This window comes from Dermacentor andersoni, chromosome 4 (assembly GCF_023375885.2).
Source record: "Dermacentor andersoni chromosome 4, qqDerAnde1_hic_scaffold, whole genome shotgun sequence".
Taxonomy (NCBI): domain Eukaryota; kingdom Metazoa; phylum Arthropoda; class Arachnida; order Ixodida; family Ixodidae; genus Dermacentor; species Dermacentor andersoni.
In genome coordinates, this window is record NC_092817.1 from 157,681,776 (window position 1) to 157,705,934 (window position 24,159).

Below are 24,159 nucleotides of genomic sequence, written 5' to 3' on the forward strand. Positions count from 1 at the left end.
CATCCGCTAGGACGATACCGACGAGGTCTTCGAGTTTTGTCACCAAAACATCTGCTGCTGACGGTCGACATTTATGTGACTCCCACTGTTGAGCAGGTACATTATGTGAAGTAAATTGACGGGCACAGACTAATTTATATAATGTTTGCAGATACTTTAGTAAGGACAACAATATTGCTTAGCTGCCAGTTAAAGGATTAAGGAAAGGGAACTCACTCGGAAGGTGATTGACGGCGTGATTGTGCGCACATCTTTTTATTTTTCGATAAAAGATTCTTTGATTCTTTTGCAAACCTGGCCTTTGCACTGCTTGAAGACTGATAGCTCACTAAATAAACGTGCACATTCGCCACTACTTACGCGTTGTCTTAAATTGGAACAGCCTGCTGTGTGCTATTTTAGCTCTTAATTTTCGCGTCTAGATTTTACATTAAAAGGTAAAAACATTACGTTTAAGCGAGAGCTCATGAGAAAAAAGAAAAAGGCAAACGGACAACGGACAACATTTGTCAGCCGCCACTATTGCTGAGAACAAGTTCCAATTACATAAACTTTTAAACAAGGTGACATCATACTTTATAGTAATTTTGGCTACGCCAGGATGTTGGCTTTCTTGATGTGCTGTAAGGACTGTTTTAAATAAATTCGAATAGCGGAGCTGAATGTTTTTTGTCGCTTACCTTCTACAACTCGTATCTATACATTTGTTTAATCCTTATGCATTTCACGTCCAATGTGGCAAGGTGACCTTGCAAGACAGGCACTGACGGCATGGCACTTACTTCCTTATTCTTCCGGATAATGCGTTTTCGAGAGCGTCACATTGAAATATCAAATCCACCTTTTTTCGTCACCGTCGTTTTTTCTTTTCTTTCATTTTTTTTCTTTCGCGCACTCTCGCTTTGTCCCTTTCATTCGGGCCTTCGTGTCTTCCTGCATGCAGAATTTTATGTAAACGGCTATAAACGCACTAGCGTGAATTTCTGTTACCTTCCCTGGACATTTCTCTTAGCTGTATCCGATCAGGTTAAGTGCAATAAAAGAATGCGGGTAATTACAATGCCTGCCTTTCTGTCGAACGATCGGTCGAACTAGAACACGCCTGAAAGCGCCGAAATTTTGCAACATAGCTTTATAAAAAACCTCTTGAGCCACCTAGCGTACATACCTTTGTCCACGTCCATCACTCGGAAAAGAGAACACATGCCATTTTCTAAATATAGCAATCTGAAGTTTGCTCCAAACATTGGATCTGTTGGAAAACATGAGCAGTATATATAGCAGTGAAGGAATTTCTGGCTTCTAAGAATGCCTAACATGGAGCCGTATTTCTTAGCGACCAATTTCATTTTTTCATGCATTCGCATTTTGTCTTTCAGTCTGATGATGTCGCAAATGCGTTATCACAGGGATAATGCACCCGGTGTGATGCATAATAAAAGGAAAATAAATATATCATTAAGAAGTAAAGACGCAAGTAAGCGTTACGAAAACTGAGAGTATACTATGAGATAAAAGGTGATGCGCAAAACGAGCACTTGCGCTCCTCTACTATCGCCGTTTTACCTAACACATATGGCTTACTTCATGCTAGAATCGTAAATATTGTGTCATCATGTGGGCTATAGTGATATAATTCCTGCGGAAATCACTTACTAGCATTGTCCAAGCTTTGAAGATGCATATCTCAGCTTTGACAGTGATAGTTGTGGAAACACGTCCACTTTGGTTAGGGTAACTTCGATGGGCGGGAAGCCTGCTTAGAAATTTTCGCATATCGCTCATTTGGGTAAACACTGTGACGTCGGCCATTTGCAACCTTTGTAAAATTCAATTTCGACCCCTGTCCGAGACAGCACTACAGGGCGTCTACTTTCTGTAGCTTTTATGCAAACAGCGCTTTTCTCAATAAAATAGGTGCACTTCCAGAATCTCAGTCATTTAGGCGGAGTTCATAGGCTAGCAGCTAGGCTAGCTATTTCCTTCTAAGTAACACCCGCCCAACCTTTGATCTTAGCTGTGTGCTGTCGGTGTACCGGGTCATAATTTTTAATTTGTACCGATTTTTTTTTCTTTAATAAATCGCCTGTGGTAGATAGCCTAATTCCTGTCCTTGAGTTTTATTATTCGAAGAGGCGACCATTACTAGCACAAAAAATCGGAACACATATTTCTCTAATGGACGAAAATTCTACCGCTTACTTTAATTAATTACATTACAGTACATATTCCCATTTACGTATTGTGCCCAATGAATTTTTTAGATGTATTCACTTGAAATGAATTCCTAAGCTGACATCAGTTTTGAGAATTTATTTTCCAGAGTGTGGGAGGAAATACATGGGCGGTCCTATTACTTTTGCGTTTGAATACATAAAAGAGTGTTTTGTTAAAGAATTAGGTGGAACAACCGTGCTTTTTTATGGTGAGCTTGATGCTGAATATCTAAACACTGGTGTCATTCTCGTAATTCATTCCAAGTCGATACGCCTTACAAAATTATCGGTTACAATTCGCAAATTGGCATAAGTGCCGAAGAGTAAATAATTTCGAAGGTCTTTAGTGATTTTTTGTTACTTAGTGAAATATGTGTTTCGATTTCTCGAGCAAGTAAGCTCCGCTTTCTTACGTCATCTACATTCAGTACATCATATTGTTAGTACTAAAACTTGGAAGCCACTATGACCCCGGTGGCCATATTATCACGCGTGGATTACTTTGCTTTTTGAGATTGACATTTTCTTAAAGACATATCACTGATGAATTTCTCGCACTGCACCAGACGCGCCAGTCATGCTCCTACGATTTTTTGTAGTAGTTGTTAACGGAGCCTTTCAAAGATGGCGGCCACGATGACGTCAATGCAAAACGTCTATTGCTGTGGAACAAACAAAGACAACTATTTGCCAAGCGCTGCTGTTCGCGGACATCGTTAGCACTGAAGTTAATGCAGCTACACCCGAGAAATTACTGAAGCAGTGTAGCTGTAGTTATGGGGTTAGAACGCACTTACAAAGTGCCCGCATAGAGATAAGCATCCGTAGGCGACGGAGAGTACGACAAAAAGTACAAATTGCTCGAGTATTTTGATCATAACAGGCACAACACGTGTAACGTACCAAAATTATCCTCTCAGGTCCTTTCTACTTTTGCGGCTTCTTCGTGTCATGCAGAAAAATCAAGAACTGGGCAAGTTGATATTGTCAAGTAGTAGTGACGGTGACGAAAGCAGCAAAACTGTGAATGACGAAGCTAGCGTTTTATTTGGCGAACCTGTGCCCTCCAAAACGGGCTACACTAAGAGAACAATAATAGCGGTAAAAACAGCCGGCGATGGAAGGTTCCCGAGTAATCACTGGCGCCGACGTGTCTTCCAGAAATTACTACACAATTCGCGTCATGCATACATGCAATCAGATTACACAAGGTTTGGTGACAACAGACTGTGGGTAGCAGCATCGATAACGCTCGAGAAACTTCCGACACATGCAGATGTGGCTTGCGCTAAGCGATAACATTTCTTAGATGATGAAAACGCGGTCTCCCAATAAACAAGTACACGTGTCAATATACTTTAGAAGGCTATAGACGTTTCAAAAAAGGCGATGGACGGTGAAAAACGCAACACTGGCGCTGGCTCAAAACTGAAATTTTATTGCGAAATAGGGCCGCGTATATATAGAAGATCAGTGCTTATGCGCAAGACAATGGAAAAGAAAGCGAAGGAAATGTTGGCTACAAATCACCCATCGTTGGTTTCGGCGCGGTTTGTTGTGTCCCAACAATTCGGGGTTTCATGTCTTATTTTCGTGTTCCTGATAAGAAAGCTAGCGTTCCTGGATTGAGCAACTTTTGCAGCGGCTATTTTTGTAGGCTGATTAGCATTCAGCTATCATGAGCAATAAACACAGTGGTTTGGCATGGGCTGTCGGTTGCTGTATGCGGCTACGAGTAAGCCAGCTATGCTGTTTACACTGCACACAACCAGGGTACTTGCGTTTCGGGTCCCATACGCAAGTGAGCGGCCACACTGACGACGGGAACTGAGCCTTTCCTATGTTTACCAGGGGTGTTACTCCTCAGAATCGCTACCAAGATTCAGAATTAAAACACGTTAAGACAGGCCAAAAACTGCACAAGAAGGAATGAAAAAAAAAGGAAAGGAGAATTTAATAAATTCCATGCGAACAAGGTAAGCATTCTCGGTCGTTCGCTTTCGTAGACGCCGTTAATCTAGCAAAAATTCGCGCGCAACGCGTTCGCGGTCTCCGCAATATTAGTTTATCCCAAAATAACTGTATTGTGTTGCCGCCATTAATGGGTGACTGTTCTTATTAGAATACAGTTACTTTGCAAACCATTTATTGATTGCGGGGTACATCATGGCAAATAAGCAGCCATAATATAGGGTTTAAGAAGCCAGGGTTATAGAATGCCATCAATCTTCAGACAATTTCGAGCACACATCTTCTAGTTCTGGCCCATGTGTGTACGTCATGCTGTCATCGGCCAAATCCGTGAGACGGCGATGCTTCTCATTTAATGCTTACCTAATTGTTAGGAAAGTGGGCATCAAAAGAACCGATGTGTTTGCTTTATTAGAAATAATTGCGCAAGTTTTCACGCGTATATTTTTTTGGAGTGAGGATATTTAGGTCTCATTTGCTTTCACACGGAGTAATTTCACACATAAAATGGCCGGCAACCTGGACACCTATAAGGGTAGCTAATATGGTAGTGTTTGGAAGGAGCTTTGAAGTCTTACACTAGTCAGGCAACCAAATTTATTTACACATTGACAGAATGTACTTCGCCTCCCAGAGTGCCCTTCGGGGTATAGTGGTACTGGACGGCAAAACGAAGTATAATTGGGGATTGATGACAGTGACGATCTGCGAAGCCACAAGGGTTGATTTGCAAAGCCACAAGGGAGTTTTGCAAACGGTTACTGTTTTATTACGAGAAGCTACATATGTACAAGCGCCTAAGCCATCAATAATAGAAATACTGTAGACCCATTAACAGGTCTGTCAGTTTCGAGCCGATACAAGCAAGGAACATATCCATAATTCACCAGGACAGTGCCGCGGAGTCCATTGAAAATGAACGTTTCAAGCACTCTGTATTTTTAATTTTTGCTTTTTTTTTGCTTCACGGGTGCCAAAAGGTTGCTCACAGCTTTTTAAATCACGAAAACGGGGTCTTAGAATTAACACCGACTCTGCTGCGACCATTTATTTCTTTATTGATGCATTGCTATCGAGCCTATACGCTTCAACGCAGCAAAGCGAGTTCCTCGAAAGAACTTCCTAGAAAGTTACTCCGTATCAAGTGCGACTAAACCTTTCCGTCTGACAGCCTGCGGGTGACGCTAACGGCGAAGTGCACTTGCTTGAAGTATCACTAGATATGACAGGGTTATTGGGGTTTAAGGTCGAGGGCATTCTTAGCGCGTTCTACGCACTTTATCGCTGATAATCCTCACCCCTCGTTTGCGACGCGCCAACTCACGTCGTTTTGGCGCGTCTGCTCATCTTTAAACATATCGTTACGGATGGGATGCGTTTATTTACAAGATGACAGCTGGTTAGCGTAGAGCAAGGGTCAGCACGCTCATGAAAGACTGACAGCAGCCACCAGCTCCTCGCGCACACCTCTGCTTCTTCTTCCTTCGGCTGTGTCGCTCATCGTGACAGCTTCTCCGCGAGCAGACGAGGCTCTCCGAGTTAGCTATGTAGCCCGATGGCGATACAGTTTAAATCGGGCCACGTACACGACTTGCTTTCTATGTGACCGCCGGTTGTTGAAAATCACTCTTCCGATGGCATATGTCACTTCACTCAAGCGTTTCAGTGTCACGTATGGGCCGGTCTATTGTGACAACATTTTGTGTACAGCCCCCTTTTCCGTACAAGTGTCCAAAGTCAAACAAGTTCCCCAAGAGCAAATGTGAGGAGCATATGTCGAGCGAATGAGCCTTGGCATGATCCTGAGAGGAGAGAGTACAGAGGCGGGCCATTCGAAGGGCTTCATCGGCACGACATAAAGTCTGGCCTATGGAAGTCATCACGTGGAGACCAGGGGAGGATAGCGTCGATAAAGCTGTTGGGGTTGTGAGCATACAGAAGAAAGAAAAGAATGGCGCATACCCTGTGACTTCATGCTTGGCAGTATTTTAAGCATACGTTACAAATGGTAAACTATAATCCCAATTTTTGTTATTTGTCGAGACATACATGGCAAGCATATTCGTCAGGGTACGATTCGTGAGCTCAGTGAGGCCCCTTGTTGGCGAGTGGTAAGGGGTCGAGTGCCAGTAATCACCTCTACAATGACGTAGTAGTTTTTCCATAACGTCTGCAGTAAACAGCCGTCCATGATCACTGATCACAATTCATGGAGCACCGTGACGGAGAATCACGGTGCACACCAGAAAATATGAAACGTCTGCTCCTGTGGCCGAAGCAAGTGCCGCCGTCTCCGCATACCGGGTCAAATAGTCCACACACACAATAATCCAGTGGTGCCGGTAGTAGACTTGGGGAAAGAACCCAGCATGTAGACACCAACTTTTTAAAATGGCAAGGTAGGCGGCTTAACTGGCTGAAGTGCACCGGCAGAAGGAGTCGTTAACTGCTTATGGCATTGACAAATTCCACAGCTGGAAACATATTGCTTCGCCCTTCTTCCAGAGCATGGGCCAATAGAAATGCTGGTGCAGTCGGTGCAGCGTCCGGGCACAGCCAAAGTGGCCTGACATGATGTCATGTGCATGACCTGAAGAATCATAGGTCTCAATGTCTGGGGAACCACGAGGAGAAGTAGAGCACCGTCAGCCGAATAATTCGACTTATACAGTAAACCGTCAACAATAATGATAGTGGGCTCCGTGCTGACGACCGAGCGGCGTAAAGAATAGGTCTGATGGAAGGGTCATGCAGTTGCTCGCGCTTGAAGGCGGTCGCATTGCGAAATTGTTCAGAGATAATAAGGAAGTAATAATCTAAGTCATTGTTGGTATCTCGCATGTTTGCTAACCGAAGACGAAATAAACAGTCAGCATCGGTGTGACAGAAAAGTCGTATTCTTGAAGCCTTAATGACCACCGAACTAATCAGCTACATGGATCGCGTAGTGCGACCAACCAGCAAAGAGAATAGTGGTCTGTCTCTATTGTGAAGTGGTGGCCGTACAAGTATGGTCAAAACTTGTCGATGGTGATAGCTACCGCGATGCTTTGCAATTCGGTTACGGTATAATTCCGCTCAGCCTTGGTAGGAGTACGGCTTGCGTCGGCGATGACTTGTTGGCGCCCGCCATTTATCTGTACGAGTACTGCTCCGACAGCCGGACCACTCGCAACGGTGTGAACCTCACTTGGGGATTCAGGATCAAAGAGGCGCAATATTGGAGCTGAGTTGAGCAGAAGTTTTACTTGACAGAATGCAGACTCAAACTCAGCAGTCGATGTAAGCGGTCTGTCCTTGTGAAGGAGTGTCGTGAGCGGATGAGCTTGGTGTGCAAAGTCCTTAATAAAACGGCGAAAGTACGCACATAATCCCAGGAAACTGCGGAAGTCGTTCGCCGTATTCTCTCTTTTTTTGCTTCCTTTATTTGTCTCCATTGCTAAAATACAATGACGGGGGCTAAGATAAAAGCTGCAATGAGGCCGCTTGAGGTGCCCTTAGCCCCCGTGTTACATGGTGGCAGTGAGTAGCGCAATCAACCATACGCAAAGAACATTACATATAAATATTAATTACAATCATCAATCAATTCAAGAGAATTTTCTATACCGGAACAAACAAAAAAGGAACAAAGAAATGGGATAAGGACAAATATAAGCAATGCAGATAGTACGCACCACCACATTACATACACTTAGCAATACGTAAATAAAAGTGAAAATCGCGTACACTTGACGATGCATAATTAAAGGTGAAAAGATACGATGGTCGATTAATATTGGAATAATTAAGAGAAAGAAAAGGACGAGCAAAAATTGTGTCATTACAAACATTTAACAAGATACACATGTGAATACAGGTGAAAAAGAAATTACGCTTGATTCATTATTTAGGAGAAGGTTCTGATAAGTAATGACAGTTCTGACCGTGTTATGTTAATGATGTCAATGCCAGCGTCATGTAATGAATTAAGCAGTCTAGGTAATTTATTTTTCGTCATTTGCAAACCGTAGTTGGTTCTTGAAGGGGGTATAGACCAATATTCTCCGTGACGGGTAATATAAGTAGCTGTATTTCTTTTCAGACAAGCAATTTCATTAAATACGCTGTTTTCAGAGGTTGAGTTTGAGTTCCGCTGGTGAAAGTCACGAATGGTTGCAAGATTTTACAGGTCTGGGCGAATGCCTTTTTTGTCAACGAGGAAACCCAAAAGCATGTGTTTGACGCTTGCCAAAGTGGCACTTTTTGGAGTTTTATATCAGTCCAGCTTGCCGTAGGCAGTCAAGGACAACGTGTAGCCGTTGGTCTAGCCGTAAATGACAACGCCGTCCAGGTAACACATGCATATTTCCCATCGAAGTCAGCGTAGAATCGTGTCCATAAATCGTTCGAATCTAGCTGGAGCATTTCACAAACCGAAAGGCTTTACGTTAAACTCGAAGAGTCCATCCAGCATTAAAAAGGCAGTCTTCTCCTTTTCTGGGGTGTGCTTAGGTATCTGCCAGTAACCTGAGCGCAGATCGACAGAGAAGTACGAGGCAGAACGTAAACAGTCATTGGCGTCATCTATACGTGGGAGAGGATACACATATCCTTGTTTGTCACTACGTTTAGGCGCTTGTAGTTGACGCAGAATCACCATGAATTATCTTTCTTCTTGACCAATTTAACTGGAGCCGCTCACGGCCTATTGGACTGCTGGATGACGCCTTACTGTAGAATGTCTGCAACATATTCGGCGATCACGTTTTGCTTGGCTGAACAAACGTGGTACGGCTTCTGTCGTATGGGCGATGCTGTTCCAGTATTTATGCTGTGGTGTGCGCGGGAGTGAGGTGGTGAGTGTAGGCGCTCTTGTGCAGAGACAAACACTGAAGCTAGCGGCCAAGGAGCTTTTGGAGCGCTTCTTGGTGGGAAGAGGGAAGGGATTTATTAATCGTGCTGTTAAATTTTGAAGAGTGGTCGCTGAGCGACGAGCTTGCGTCCGTGGAAGTAGCACCTGCGTGAATGGTCGCAACACCAGCTTCATCACAGCGTGCTACGTTCAATCTGGCAGGCGAAATAGCTGACTCGGAAGACACATTCACCGTCCACACGTAAGGACAACCGTTTACAACATCGATAAATGAGCGTGGGACAAGTACATTCTTCTTTATAGTGCTCATGTATTCGGGTTCAATTAATACACAGCAAACATAACACGGGCGCGTCGAGGTCACTAGGATGAACATTGCCGCCTTCGCAGGCACACGTACGTCAGGGCACACGGAATCTACTTCTGGACAATCGGATGGAACGTTGTCAACCATTGGTGGTCTCACATCGCTGCTGAATGAAATTTCACCAGCCCTGCAGTGTAAAGTTGCTCCACAGTCCCGTAAAAATTAATACCAAGAATTACATCACGCGTGCCCCGTGCGAGTACAGTGAATTTCGTTCGAAACACTTTTCAACCAACGGTTATGACAACTTAACATACTCCTACAGGGCGGTGCAGTTCACCGCCAACTCGGCGAAAAGTGGCATTTCCGCCCCAAGCAAACATCACTTTGAGTCCTAGGCGATTCTTGAAAGAAAGACACATCACAGACACGAAAACACCAGTATCTATGAAAGCCACAGTATTGACACTATCGACACAAACACACACTTTGTTCTTTAACATCACGATAGGCGGAGACATTGGAGAAAGTGGCCGTCCCACGACCCCACCTCCGTCGGTCGCACCAGCTAGTTTCCCAGCTAGGGCGGCGTAGGCGAGCGGCGACGCGGAGATGGCGATCGACGCGTCCGGGTCCGAGGTGGAGTCAGGCTGCGGTCAGGTATTGGGGAGCCATTCCTTGGCGTGTACTCTCAAAGTTGCTGACGAAAAGGGACAAATGGTTGCCAAGAAGCAGCTTCTTGCATGCGTGGTAAATATTAGCGATATCGTGGAGCACGCTGTGGGTTACGGCGGCAATACCTCGCGATGTGTCCTTGAGCCCCGCAGCCATATCAAATACGCAGCCTGCGCTTTCAATTGAAGTTGGGCACAGATCTCCAAGGCGTGTTGTGGATGGGAGACGCTCGTTGCGGCTGTCTGTGATATCGACGCTCGAAACTTGTAGGCTGCTGCTGGACGGTGGTGCTCTCGGCATGAGTGTTGTCGTAAACAGGATGGTCGCTGTAGGTAGGCCGTTGCCAGGCTGCCGGTGCCTCGCAGTAGCGCTCTTCAACGGAGCATTAGTGGTACAAGCGGTTGGCATCTGGGTGCTGAAAATGAGCCAGATCATCTCTGATAAATTGTCTTACAAAACGCGAAGGTAACAAACAGGAAGCAAGGGGTTTAACCGAGGGGCCCGATTTTTATTAGTCATATCACAAGAAGCCAACAAACACTGACACCAAGGGCAACATAGGGGCAATTACAAGTACTTAATAAATGAAATAAAGAAACGATAAAATGGGGGAAATTACTTGTGCTTAATAAATCAAACAAAGAAACGATAAATTATCGTTTCTTTATTTCATTTATTAAGCACAAGTAATTTTTCCTATGTTGTCCTTGGTGGCAGTCTTGGTTTCTTGTGATATTACCAAAGACGAAGGTCGTTAGAGGCACATACGTCCGCACTTGCTGCGATGGTCACGTTGTCCAGCCGACCAAACTTCGGAAGAATGCGACGTGTTTGAAGAGCCTCGAACGTACGACAGTGACGCCTTAGCCAGAAGGGGTAGTGACGTCGTTCTTAGAGATAAAAAAAATTATACAGCTTCGGCAATTCCCTTGAGTAGGTGTCGAACCTTTTCCTAGTCCGACATACTTGCGTTCACAATTCCGCAAAACTTCAGGATTTCCTCAATATAGGTAGTGCACGTCTCTCCCAGTAACTGGGCTCGTCGTGAAAGTGTCTGTTTAACCCTTTTCTTTTTCGTAAGCGAATCGCCAAAGCATTTTTTATCTCTTCACCGAAGCTGTCCCAAGTTGTGAGCGAGCCCTGGTTATTGTCGAAGCAAATAAAGGCAGTTCTGGCAAGGGAAAAGACAACGTTTGAAAGTTCCGCAGACGCGCTCCATTCATTGTGGCGGCTCAGCCTCTGGTAGTGTCTGAACCAGTTTTCGACGTCCTCATTCGCTTTGCCTGAGAATGTACGTGCTTCTCGATGAGGTGTCCAGTAGACAGCTTGCATTAGGCGAATGCTTTCTTCTGCGGTTTCCTCGCAGAGGTTGCCTCCGTCCAAATCACTTATGTCAGCGTCTCCCAGTGGTAGTCTGGCCAACTGTTTGCTGCGTCAGAGGGCTAGTACAACTCGGTCGTTCAGTGTGATCTACATCGCACGTCCATCAAAACTGCTATGGACGAGATGGTTTTATTTACAAGATGATACATTGGTAGCGTAGAGCAAGGTCCAAGACGGTCATGCAAGGCCAACAGGCAGCCACCAGCTTTTCGCACACACCTATACTTTCTCTTTCTTCGGCTGTGTCGTGCAGTGTGACAGTAAGTATGGGCGCTCGCACGCGACGCCGTCGGAGCTCCAACAACAATACGTACGCACTCACCTTCGTGTCAAAAATATCTGTTGCACCGGGTAGCCTCCGGGTAGCTGGTTACGCTGCCTCGCTGCACAGGACTCGGGGGCTTGTGATTGCTGTCATATCATCGCGATTCGAGCAGAACTGCATTTATTTCAGTTGTATTCTTGGATTTTACGCACCAAAACCACGCTATCATTATGAGGTACGCCGTGGCGGGGAAAACAGAACGTTCTTGACCACGTGGGCTTTTTTACCTTGCACCCGAATGTGCCAGGGTGCTCTAGCATTTCGCCCCCATCTAAATGCAGCAGCCGCGACCGGGATTTGATCACACGTCCTCGTGTTTAGGAGGTTACCTCCAAAGCCACTACGCTACCACGCTAAGTAACTAATTAATAAGACTGTGAACATTTATGGGCTTGTATTTGTGTATGCAAAGTACCTGCTATTACTTCTTAGAATACGCTATTCACTTTCGTGTTATGTCCGACTTTCATGTTATGTCCGATCAACCAACTTGATTCTACACTGTCTAGCAGTGCCTAAATGAAATATAAGTCTAAGACGGCCCCGCAAAGCAGCGCATCTTGGAAGGCGCAAATATCGCTACTCGATATTTGCGCCTTTCATTAAAGGGAAGCTGAAACGGTTTTCGATTTCCATGAATTGCTGGGACTGGGAAGAACAGACATAATAATTTACGGTTCCGAAATTTTTTCTTTGTTTTATTAACATAAGGGGCGGAAATCGCTTTCTAAATCACCCCCGCGGACACGCCGCCATCGCTTCCCGGAGCGCCAGGTGAGGTGGTTGCCAGAGGAGAGAACCGGCGAGAGTGACGCCATTCGCGGTGGTGGTGGTGGTGAAAACTTTTAATTGCTGCAAGAGAGTTTGGGAGCCACAGAGTGGCCCCGCAACATGGTCGGCGTCCCTACTCCGGGACATCGCATGACAATGCCCCGTCTCTCGCCCGTTTCACCAGAGCCCTTTGGGACTCAAGCGAGGAGCAGTTGAGGAGGGCAGTCTCCCATGCCTCTTAGGAAGGGGTAGGGGAAGGGGGGAGGTGGGCATTTTGAGTACATGCCCACACCATGTGGAAGATATCACAGGTCTCCCCACAGTGCGGGCATCGCCCATCCGTGTTAGGATCGTAATGCTTTAAGATTGCAGGACAAAGCAGAGTACCTGTCTGCAGGCGCCTTAAAGTTTGCTCCTCCGTCTTACTCAGCCCCTTGGCAGGGGCCGGGAAAAGGCGGTGGTTGTCGCTATAATGCGTTATTATTTCCCTGAATCGCAGCAGCGGCTGGTTAGTCTCCGAGCCAGAAGAGCTGGGATGAGGAGCCCGGTAAATAAGCGCTCGGGCAGCCGCGTCAGCGGCCTCATTACCTCGTACGACCTGATGGCCAGGAGCCCAAATGATTCTTTTCGGTGCTGGATCAGTGGCAGTCCGTCTTAGAATGCAAGCAGCTAAGGGGGAGATCTCCCCAGCCAAGTAATGATCACATGCTTTTCGGGAGTCCGTAATGATGATTCTCGAATTGGCGTGGGCGGCAGCAAGCGCTATCGCTACTTCCTCGGCTCGCATTGAATTCGGGGCTCGAAAAGAAAGTCCATCGGCGTGCATTTCCTGGTGAACAACAGCGGCCGTGTAACATCCCGTGGGCGACGGCCCTGCTACGTCTACACAATATACACCGGGTCGGGAGCCGTGTTCTCTCTCAAGAGCCCGAGCCCGCGCTTGTCGTCTGTTTTCGTGCATGTCGGTGTACATGTTACGGGGGAGCGGGGTGACCCAGAGCATATGGCTCCACAGTACTGGGATACGCTCCGTCTCCTCTGGAGTGCAGTCGTGTTGGATGTGTAAGCGGTTTAGCAGGCGGCGCCCAGGGGCCGTCTGCATGAGCCGCGTGTATTGGTTCATGAGGTGGGCCTCCCGCAGCTCCCGGTAGGAGTTTAGCACCCCCAATGCCTTCAGTTTGGCATTAGAGGTAGCCACCGGGAGATCCAGGGCTCGCTGAGTTGCCTTGCGGATGATGGCGTCTATTCGCGCCTCATCTTGCTTAGTAGTGCGGAGATATGGCACGGCGTAGAGGATCCGGCTAGTCACGAAGGCATAGACGAGCCGAAGCGCGTCCCTGCCCCGCAGACCGCCCCGCTTGTTGGAAACGCGGCGGATCATACGCCCTACCTGTTCGCCTACTCTCTTGAGTTTCACAATGGTGGAGTCCGGTCTGAGTCTGTGGTGAATGAAAAGGCCCAGAATACGGAGCTCCTCCACCTCTCTAATAGGACCTCCTGACAGAGAGATGTGAATTGCTGTCCTATCCTTTGGGTTCGCTCTGACATGCAGAAGCTCTGATTTCGCTGGAGCACATTGGAGCCCACAGTCCATAGCATACGCATCGACTATGGAAGCGGCCTGCTGAAGGCGGGCCTCCATGTCCCCCAGGCTCCCCTCAGTGGTCCAAATTGTAATGTCATCTGCATATAACGCGTGTTGAATGCCTTCCACCCGGGCCAGTTGGCTTGGGAGGCGCAACATAGCTATATTGAACGGGAGCGGTGATAACACCGCTCCCTGAGGGGTACCCCGTGTTCCCATCATGTAAGGGCCGTATTCCTCGCCCTCAATCCGAAGGAAGGCCTGGCGATTAGTCAAGAAATCTCTTACATACGCGTAGGCCCTAGCCCCACAATCGGTAGAACTAAAGTTGGCCAGGATGCTTCCGTGTTTAACATTGTCGAAAGCCCCTTTCAGATCAAGGGCGAGGATGGCTTTGTCATTGTGTTGCATAGTTGTGGGTCGTATTACATCCCTGTGCAGCTGGAGAAGGACATACTGTGCAGACATGTGGGGGCGAAACCCGAACAGGGTGACTGCAAAGAAGCCCTTACTCTCCAGGTATGGAGAGAGGCGATCCCGAACCATTGTCTCCATAAGCTTGCCCACACATGAGGTCAGTATGTTGGGCCTCAGGTTGTCCGTATTCACGGCCTTACCTGTTTCAGGGATAAACGTCACAAGTGACGTTTTCCACTCGGGAGGGAGTGGACGCCCGTCTCAGATCTGGTTGATGTATTCTAATAAATGGAGGTAGGCTGGGTCCGGTAGGTTCGCCAACAGGTTCACTGTTATGCGATCCCGTCCCCGAGCCGTACCCCGGCGCATTTTTGCTAAGGCCGCCTTAAGGTCGTGCAACTCAAAAGGGGCATCAAGTGTTTCATTAGGCCTGCCAGAGTATATGCACTCAGGCCCAGGCGGGTCCTCCGTACGACAGAGATATCTGTCGCACAGAGTGTCCGCAAGTTGCACCGTCGTACCTTGATACCCTTGCAGAGCCCGCCGGAGCTGCTTTTGCGTCTCCCCTCTCGTTTGGGAGGGGTCGATTAGACTGCGAAAGAGACGCCACGTCCCCTTCGAGCTCATCTGATGAGCTGCGGCGTCGCAGCGTGCTATCCGATTTGAATCTGAGTGTTTGGCAGCATACGCAGCAGCCTGCTCTGTGAGTTTGGCTATGCGGTCGCGTAATTTGCGATTAGTTTTCTGCTTTTTCCACCGTTTAGTTAAGCTCCGGCGCGCCTCCCACAAGTGCAGGAGGTGGGTGTCCACTGCGGGGATCTCTTCGGTGGTTTGTAGTGTTGTGACGTGTTCTTTCTGAATGTTGTACATGTGGTTAGCCCACTCCGCGTAGCCGCCGGAAAATAGTACGGGAGGGATAGTGTGATTTCGGAATTTGTGCCAATCGGTCAGCTTGGCCTGACCCCATTTTTTGCGCGCTGCCTTCGCCATGAGTGTAATCCGGAGAAGGAGGTGATCGCTGCCTAGAGAATCTCCCAAGTTCTCCCAAGCAGCCGCTCTGGCATTTTTAACGAGAGAAAGGGCGGGACACGTGTCGCGGGTTACCGAATTCCCCACTCGGGTGGGATACGCCGGGTCCGTGAGCAACGTGAGGCTGAGGGTCGAGATGAGCTCCGCCAGCTTACGTCCTCTTGCCTGTTCGAAGTGGTAGCCCCAATGAAGGCTGGGAGCATTGAAGTCTCCAACGATCACTAGAGGCTCTTTGGCTGCCATTTTTATCGCGCGAAGGAAGATTTCATTAAAAGTTACGCGCGGCTTATGCGGAGGGCAGTATATGTTGAGGATATGTATTGACGGGTCGCGGCGTCTGAGAGGCAGTACCCGGACCATTGTATACTCTTGCTCGGTACTCAAGTCTAAGTCGACCTGAACCACGGTGTAAGCTTTATTCACCAAGATGCACGTAGAGGCGCCCCCCTGAAAGGTGCTGTAGCCTGATAATTTAGCGTCTATGCCGGGCTCCTGCAGGGCAATGAGTGCCGGCATGTCTCCTAGGGACTGCAGGTAGAGCTGGAGGTGTGACCGTTTTTTCCAAGCTCTGAAACCCATGCAGTTCCATTGGATGATCTGGAATTTTTCAAGGTTTTTATCATTCCTAATAGATCTGCTAGCCATCTTGTTCTATTTATTTATGGGCGAGCGGACTAGCTCTGGCCGGGAGCCAGCGCAACCCCAGCGAGGGGCCGCACCGACCCACCAGCTGCAGAGCCTGAAACATGTTGCTCCGCTGCCTGGCGGGAGGCTGTCTTACGTTTGAGGTGAGGGGATTCGCAGCTAGTGGCGTTCTTAATTTGGGTGCTGACCCAGGGCTGCACGGCTTTAAAGACCGAGTCAGTGACCTGGGCCATAAGGTCGGGAAGTGCTTGCGTTAAAGCTGCCTTGCACATGTCCTGGAAGGACTCGCGGACTGCGGACATGATTTTATTCGGGAGGGCCGCCACTTGCTCCTCCAGTTGCTCGGTTTGGCGCTGCAGTGCCTCTAGGCCGGCGACGCGACCAGCAGATCCAACTACCGTGTCCCCGCACTGCCGCAAGACGTTAGTAAGGCAAGATGATCCGTCATCCGGATGATCCGTCATCCTCGCCATCTGGCTCAGCTTCTTGCATTGGTTCGGATGACCCGGCCTGTTTGGCCTTTAATTCTTGAATTTTGCGCGCTGGAATTTGGTTTTGGCGCCTGAGCTCCTCTACCTGCTGCTGTAGGGCGGTTTCGGTAGGGGAGGGACGGGTAGGGGGCCCGGAGACTGCCCTACTCCAACTGCTCACCTGTGGTTGGACGGGTGCCAAGGGCGGGAAGTCCCTGGCGTTGAGGACCGGGGGCACCGCCTGGGTCGCGGACCTGACAGGTTTCGATGTGCCGGCTTTGAAAGCCTTGGTTTCCTGATCGGCTGGCGCTTTCTTGGCCTTGGGCGGAGGAGCCTGCTTGGGCCCCGTCTTTGTCTTCGGTTTGGATCCGGATGGGGAGCTCGGTTTGATGGCTTTCCGGAACCACCCGGCACAGCCAGGAGCTCCGGTGGGGTGGCCGCCTCCGCAGATGAGGCAGCTCGGAACACAGTCATGTTCTGCCGGGCCGTCAGGAGTGGCATCGGGAACCTGGACTCCGCAGCGTTTGCAGCGTCCCGGCTGCGGTCGCGGGCACGCATCGGCCCGATGGCCCACTGTGCCACAGCGGTGGCATGCTGGCACTGTTTTCTTGTACAGGCGAACAGGGAGCCGTTCGTAGCTGTACAACACCGTCCGTGGCACCTTGGTCCCCGCGAAGGTGATCACCGCAACCGGGGTTCCCCCTAGCTTGCGCACAGACACCACATTTTGTTCCGCACTGAGTTTTCGTTTAACGTTTTCAGACGTTTCGTCTGGCGAAACAGTCACGACGCCTCGACAGAACGCTCCGGAGAGTTTAGGGTGTCCCCGGAACGGTAGCTCGCGTTCCCCTACCGGCAGCACAATATCCCGGAGTAGCTTCTCCGCGGCGTCGACAGATTTCAGTGCACATACAAGGACGTTTTGGTCCCAAACGGGCCACACCTCAAGTCCAGCATTTGCGTCGTCCCCGAGGATGCTGCGGACTGCAGCGCCGGCTCGTCCAGGACCAAAAGTTGCCTTGAGGTCGACCGTGTTTCTTGGTTTCAGCACCACGACGATGTCATCTTTTTCAATGCGCGGCGTGTTCTGCGGCCGCCACCGGAGTTGCTTGGAGCTCGTCGAGGCTGCGTTCAGTGCACTCCCGCCCTGCATATGCGCAGAGCTAGCCGGCGCCTGTTGCTGGGTGGCACCAGCACCAGCGTCCCTCGATGCCGCCGCCGCGTTCTTCTTTCCGCGCCAGACGCGGACCATATCTTGGAGGTAATCGTCCTCGGATGGTAGAGGATCCTCGCCTTGAGTCGTATCCTCGGATTGATGGGTATCCATTGTTACGATCTGCAAGGACTGCGGGTCGTATCCGGTGACTTGATTTGGAGCCGCCAGAGCCGAGGGATCCCCGACCGGGGCGATCGCAGGCCCCGGCGCCGTTAGGCTTAGCACCACCGCGGCGTGACGAAAGCTTCAAATGACCGAAAAGTGGTCAAAAATTGGCCCCACCTTAACAAACGTGGTGTAGATGGGTGCCGCTGAGGTTTCTGGAGACGATGATACCAGGCTTGCAGGGGGAAAAGTTGGTGTATCGCAATTGATTGCGATCTGTCACGGAGCCGACGCGGTATGCGACCGCTACCGTCACCGACGCTCCCTCCCTCCCCCATTCGCGGGGACCGAGCTGCCGGACCAGCGTGCTGGCATGTGCTGGCATGCCTCTTTCCGTCCTGCGCTTTACTGAACGACGCTACGAGAGATCTGCCGCCGCCACGGCCGCTCACGTTTGTTTTCTTTTGCGATTTTCGTAAACTGTTCTTTCCTTCTGTGCTGCGTGAGTGCCTACAGCCAAGGGCGCCCAACATGCCCTTGTTCTGTGCAGCATTCGGCTGCGCGAACACAGGCGGGCGAGACGATGTGGTGTTTCACAGGTTCCCGAAGGACAAGAAGCTTGCCGCGCAGTGGGTCCGTGCGGTGAGGAGAGATAAGTTCGTGCCGACGAAATCAACTGTGCTGTGCTCGGACCATTTCCGCCACAGTGACTATCATCGGAGCTTGACAACGATGCGGGCAATCGGTATTCCAGTTAAATCGGCGCGACTGAAGCCCGACGTTGTTCCGTTTTTCCGCTTGAGATACTTCTTGCAGTGGCTGCGTTCGCACTTTGAAAAAGTTAGGTGTTTCTTGACCCGATTTTTTAGAAACTTTTCTATATATAAGCTCAGTTCTGAAGGAAAAAAAAAGAATTTACCCATGGAAACAAACCGTGTACTTATACGGCTGCTAACACGTTCTTTTAAATCAATTTTCTTTTCGGTATTTTTTTAATTGCAGCCCGTCGCGGCAGCTTCACGTGCATGCTCGCGCGAGCAAACGCCGCTGGCACGCTGCGAAGCATAGACGGAAACGCGCGCAGTAATAAATTTTGGTGACTGAATTTCGTGCGTAGCTTCCCCAGCTTTGCACCTGAGGTATGAAATGGAGTATAGGCTTGCCTAGTGACATTCGACGTACGGTTGCAGTTATCGTGTTTACCACACGGCGGTGCTAAAACTGCCTAATATCTTTATGTCAACACTAGCATGGAGCACGCACACCGATTCTTGATCGAGCCACAATCGCAAAATCGTCGAACCATAGTATGAATATTGCACATATAATACCTCTGGCCATCTCTGGATGTGTATGACAAGCAGCGGCAAGGTGCTTGACATCGCGGAATTGCACCCGTGTTTACAATCTAATGAGAAGTTAGTGCTTCGGCATTCTTCCAGCAGCAAGTTCCCAGTGACACTTTAGCGCATTTTTTCTCCCGTCATTGGAACGTGCAGCTACATGAAAAAAAAGCATACGTACCAGCTAAGATTTCCAACGCGCGAGAAGGTGCACACATCGCTCTCGCTGTTGGCACACTCAACATCGTCGTTGCCGCCGTTGCCGCCATCGTTTTCCGTATCGGCTGTCGGTTCGAACAGGTACGGCGAAAATACAAGCTGTCCGAGACCGCGAGCACGTTCCGTAATGCTTACAACTCAGCTATGAAGCCAGAACAGAACAGCGTGCTACCGTGCTACGCTCGGAAACGGCGGCGCCGACCGGCGACTGCCGCGAATGACGTCACAGCGGCCCCGACCAATCACGGGCAACAGCGGCGTTTGCGCGATGCCCTGAGGCGCTGGTGCGCGTTTTCTTGAAAAAACAGCCGCTTGCGCTTGTTTCCGCCCTTTTTGAACCAGATATTCGTGTTCAGGGGACTCAAAACAGTAGAATGCCGCAGAGAACTCATTTTTTTTTTTCGAAAAGTGTTTCAGCTTCCCTTTAAGCTTGCCGCAACTAGCGGCAAAGCTTTCGGCACAGATTGTTTCGCACGGCAGTAACGAGGGACGTTTTATGAATGTCACTGTTACAGTGGAGAATGGCCCTGGGAACTACCATAAATTAGCTATAGGCCACGGTTTGAGTAGAGACTGCATGAATGAGTTCTGGGGAACATCAAGCTACGCAACTTGGCCATAGTTATCAATGCCCCTTGCCATAGTGTACACTTGAATAAACTGCCTACTTCATCGACACGATAGAGTTATGCAGCTATGGGTAACTGAAAACCATAAGGTAATCTCAAAATCAATTAGCGTGGGAGCTGTTGCACCTTGGTAGGCCGAATCGACAAGGAATTTCCGTTTCATCGGATTGAATCTTTCGCTAAGGGCGATGGCCACGATATTGTGGTGCTTCTCCCAAGTCACTTCCCGCTCGATTCTAACAAATTAAGATGGGTGCTGGTGAAGGGGTGCGTTATGACTAGGAATACTATATTCACTCTTGCCGCCATCGAAAAACTAATTCATAAATGTTTCTGTCTTGTGACGGCAGAAGAATAGCCAGGTGTGTTCAGCGCGTCCATGAGCGAAGCGATGACGGAACTGAACTGTAACTCGAGAAGCAGCAATTTTCACTGAGTTTGGATTCAAGCGGCATTATTGATACGAGCCACCATCAGTTGAGAGAGTCGAATAATTACCGTGAACACATTTTCAGCCGCATTGCAGGCTTCTATTGAGCCGTAGTCCTATCTTATACAGCATCACTGATGATGAAGCATGCATGCTCGCGGCTAGCGGGGTACATTTTATGATTGATGGGAACGTAATATAAATCTCACGAAAGTAAACATAAACAGCGAAACAAAAAAATTGGAGGACAGCTGAGCACTTGTAATGCGATTGGAATGCGAAAGCACTAATCTCCCATTGGACGCCGCTGAGCGGTCCTTCGAGTTGTTCACTGCGAGTAAAGTTATCTTCACTTTTTCCCCATTTAATTCGTGCAAATAATTTTTTTTAAAGTTTCTACGTTAGCATGCTTGATGACAATTGGAATCACTTGGGCGATACTGCTGAGCCGTTAAGTATGCCGCATGCACCGACGTCCTGCGCGACGAAAGAGCGAGGAAGCCGCAGGGGCCACCAAGGTCGGCAGGCGCGCACAGCAGCGATGCCCATTGGGTGAGTGAGAGAAAAACACGGACCGCCCGCCGGCTACTGAGAGCGAAACGGTGGCAGCCGCACGCGCACGTCACGCGACTATCTCGCCGACGGCAATCCGTATCGCGCCGCCGCGTCGCGTAGCCGTAAACTGCTTACTTGGCGTCGCGGCGATGCCCTCTACCGTCACGCAACACCTGGCCCACTAACGGCGCAGGAAGTGTTCCGATTCGCCCACTCTGCCCCGTCGAGGCGCGCTCGTGACGTGGCATTGCAGCCAAAGGGAATTTAGGTTTCCTTTCGCTGCTAAAGACTCTGGCTCTTTCGCTCAACGGGCCATTTGATGATTTCCCATCAATACTCCAATCATGATGTTTGTTAGGCTCGTTCGCAATGCAATACGTTATAATACCTGCCATGTTTAGCGCAAGATGAGCGGAGCAATCTAGCTTTGAGAATAGCTATACAGCCAAGTTAAATTATTTGTTTTATTTGTGCGCTATCCACAATTTGTATCAATAATTTTGTTTGCTTTCTGACAATGACTGTGCACAACTAACTTCACCTTATCACTCTTTGACGGCGCTAATAATACAGCCAGTAAGCTCAAACTAATATCACTTAGGGAAGAAAGCAATTCATGTATTGAACTCCCGCATAAAATCGAAACCGAAACGGTCAGCAGAACGTTTGGGTCATTTGGCATCTTAACTTACGCAAAACCCTAGCACGTAGCATTGGTCCTTGACACAGGATGTTGTCTTCAGATTGTACCGCAAGGTGAAAGGTGCAACAAATTTTGGGCAGGAATTGTTTAAAAGTGAGCAATAATTGTCTGTCTCTTTCCGAATTTTCAGGCATATGCAGTACAAACTACGACGCTATTTCTTTGGTTCGGACAGAAATTCTATGTGACGCCCTCCTGCTCGACAAAATTAAAAAAGAACCTAAGGAACCCCAAGATTCTGGAGGATTTAAATTGAAATATTCAAGCACAAGTTTTTTACCTTCCGCGGTGAGTCTAACACAATTTGGGTGTTTCCGCTGGCCCTTTTCCATACCATATGTGTCATTACATTTGTAGAACTTTCCATAGATTTCAGTCTCCGTCCTAGAAAAGAAAACAAAAGCAACGCCGAATATCCCAACTGCTTTTAGCTTCTATGGCATCGTAAATATAATGTCGTCTAATTACTGAAATTTAAATTGAAGTCTTCCTATCTTACACTCAGAATTGCTCTACAGTCATAGACGCCGACAAAAAGCTTTTTCTCTTGAACTGAGCCAAGAACGCACTGCTTTCTAAGATGGCTGCGAAATAGAATTACCCAATATGACAATTTTCTAGAAGTCGAAGACGAAGGAGTCCGAATAGACCGCAATGTCCGCCTCGTATTGCTTTGAGTCATAATAGGATTATTATTTCTCCTTCGGAACCTGACGCACTTCCAGGGGGCTGTTCTTACACACACACACACACACACACACACACACACACATATATATATATATATATATATATATATATATATATATATATTGTAAAGGGGGTTTATTCGGGTCGTAGAGAAGCAGCGACCAACGCGGCAACAGCAGGTAGGGCGCAGCCAGCGAGCGAACAGGGTACGAGCCACGCGATGGCAATGGGGCTTTTCAGCCTGCCGATCTTCTTCGTCACAATCACCCCCGGAATTGAAGAGTAGCCATCCTGGCGACCTAGGAAGAGGTGGGCGGATCGTAGTACTGCTTCAGCCGGTCAATGTGTACAGTCTCGCGCCCTCGTCGACGGAGATCAGGAGATGGCGATACGGGTTCGACCACGTAGTTCACTGGTGATGTTTGTGCAACCACGCGGTAGGGCCCGTGGTACTTCGGGAGGAGCTTGGACGAAAGGCCCGGAGCAGCAACAGGCGGGACCCAAAGCCACACGAGTGAGTCGACGGGGAAAGTGTGAGGGGGAGGATTGAGGTCATGGCGCTCTTTTTGGCGGCACTGTTGAGCAGACGTCAAAGAACGGGCCAGTTGTCGGCATTTCTCGGCGTGCTGAGCAATCGCAGAAACAGGTGAGCATTCAGCAGGGTCCGGCCGGTACGGGAGAACAGTATCAATGGTGCTGGAGGGATGGCGGCCGTAAAGCAGGAAGAATGGCGAGAATCCAGTAGTGGCTTGAGAGGCAGTGTTATATGCGTAAGTGACGAACGGAAGTACAAGATCCCAGTTGGAGTGGTCAGATGCAACATACATTGATAGCATGTCACCAAGAGTTCTGTTGAATCGTTCTGTTAAGCCATTGGTCTGTGGATGATAAGCAGTAGTAGTGCGGTGAATAATTTGGCATTCAGATAGGAGTGACTGCAGGACGTCTGAGAGGAATACGCGGCCCCGATCGCTCAACAGTTCGCGAGGGGCGCCATGGCGGAGAACGAAGTTGTTTAGTATGAACGAGGCGATGTCTTTTGCTGATGCAGCAGGCAAGGCGGCGGTTTCGGCATACCGTGTCAGATGATCTACGGTCACAACAATCCATCGGTTGCCAGCGCCAGTAGATGGAAGAGGCCCGTATATATCAATGCCGACGCGGTCGAATGGTTGAGCTGGGCAGGGAAGTGGTTGGAGAGGTGCGGTGGAGAGATGCGGGACACATTTGCGTCGCTGGCAGGCAATGCAGGAGCGCACGTATTTGTGGACGAAGGTGTACATCCCTCGCCAATAATATCGTAGGCGAAGCCGTGTGTAAGTTTTTGACACTCCGCCGTGACCACACTGCGGGTCAGAATGAAAAGCGGAGCATAAATCTTGTCGTAGGTGGCGAGGCACTACTAAGAGCCACTTGCGGCCGTCATTTTGGTAGTTGCGGCGGTATAAAAGTCCGTCGCGGATTGTGAAATGCTGCGCCTGTCGGCGTAACGCTCGAGGTGCCGAAGTTGCCGGAGGATTTGATAAAAAGTCGAATATCATGACGATCCATGGGTCTTTTCGTTGCTCCGATGCCATGTCCAGGATGTCAAGTGGTGAGATGTCATGTCTATAAGTAGAA

The 24,159-nt window shown here is 48.8% G+C and overlaps 1 protein-coding gene across 2 annotated transcripts in view; it reads right to left on the reverse strand.

The window, feature by feature from the left end:
* Window positions 1-24,159, reverse strand: part of LOC129380055 (uncharacterized) — an 83,161-nt gene that overhangs the window by 21,067 nt on the left and 37,935 nt on the right. Inside the window, exons 3-4 of one of the 2 annotated variants that reach the window (XM_050185101.3) lie at window positions 22,130-22,233; window positions 1,169-1,252 (exon numbers count right to left, since the gene is read on the reverse strand). In XM_050185101.3, the coding sequence (XP_050041058.2) occupies window positions 1,169-1,252; window positions 22,130-22,233 (188 nt within the window). The remainder of the gene's footprint in view (window positions 1-1,168; window positions 1,253-22,129; window positions 22,234-24,159) is intronic. The other variant, XM_072287556.1, reaches the window with a different exon arrangement.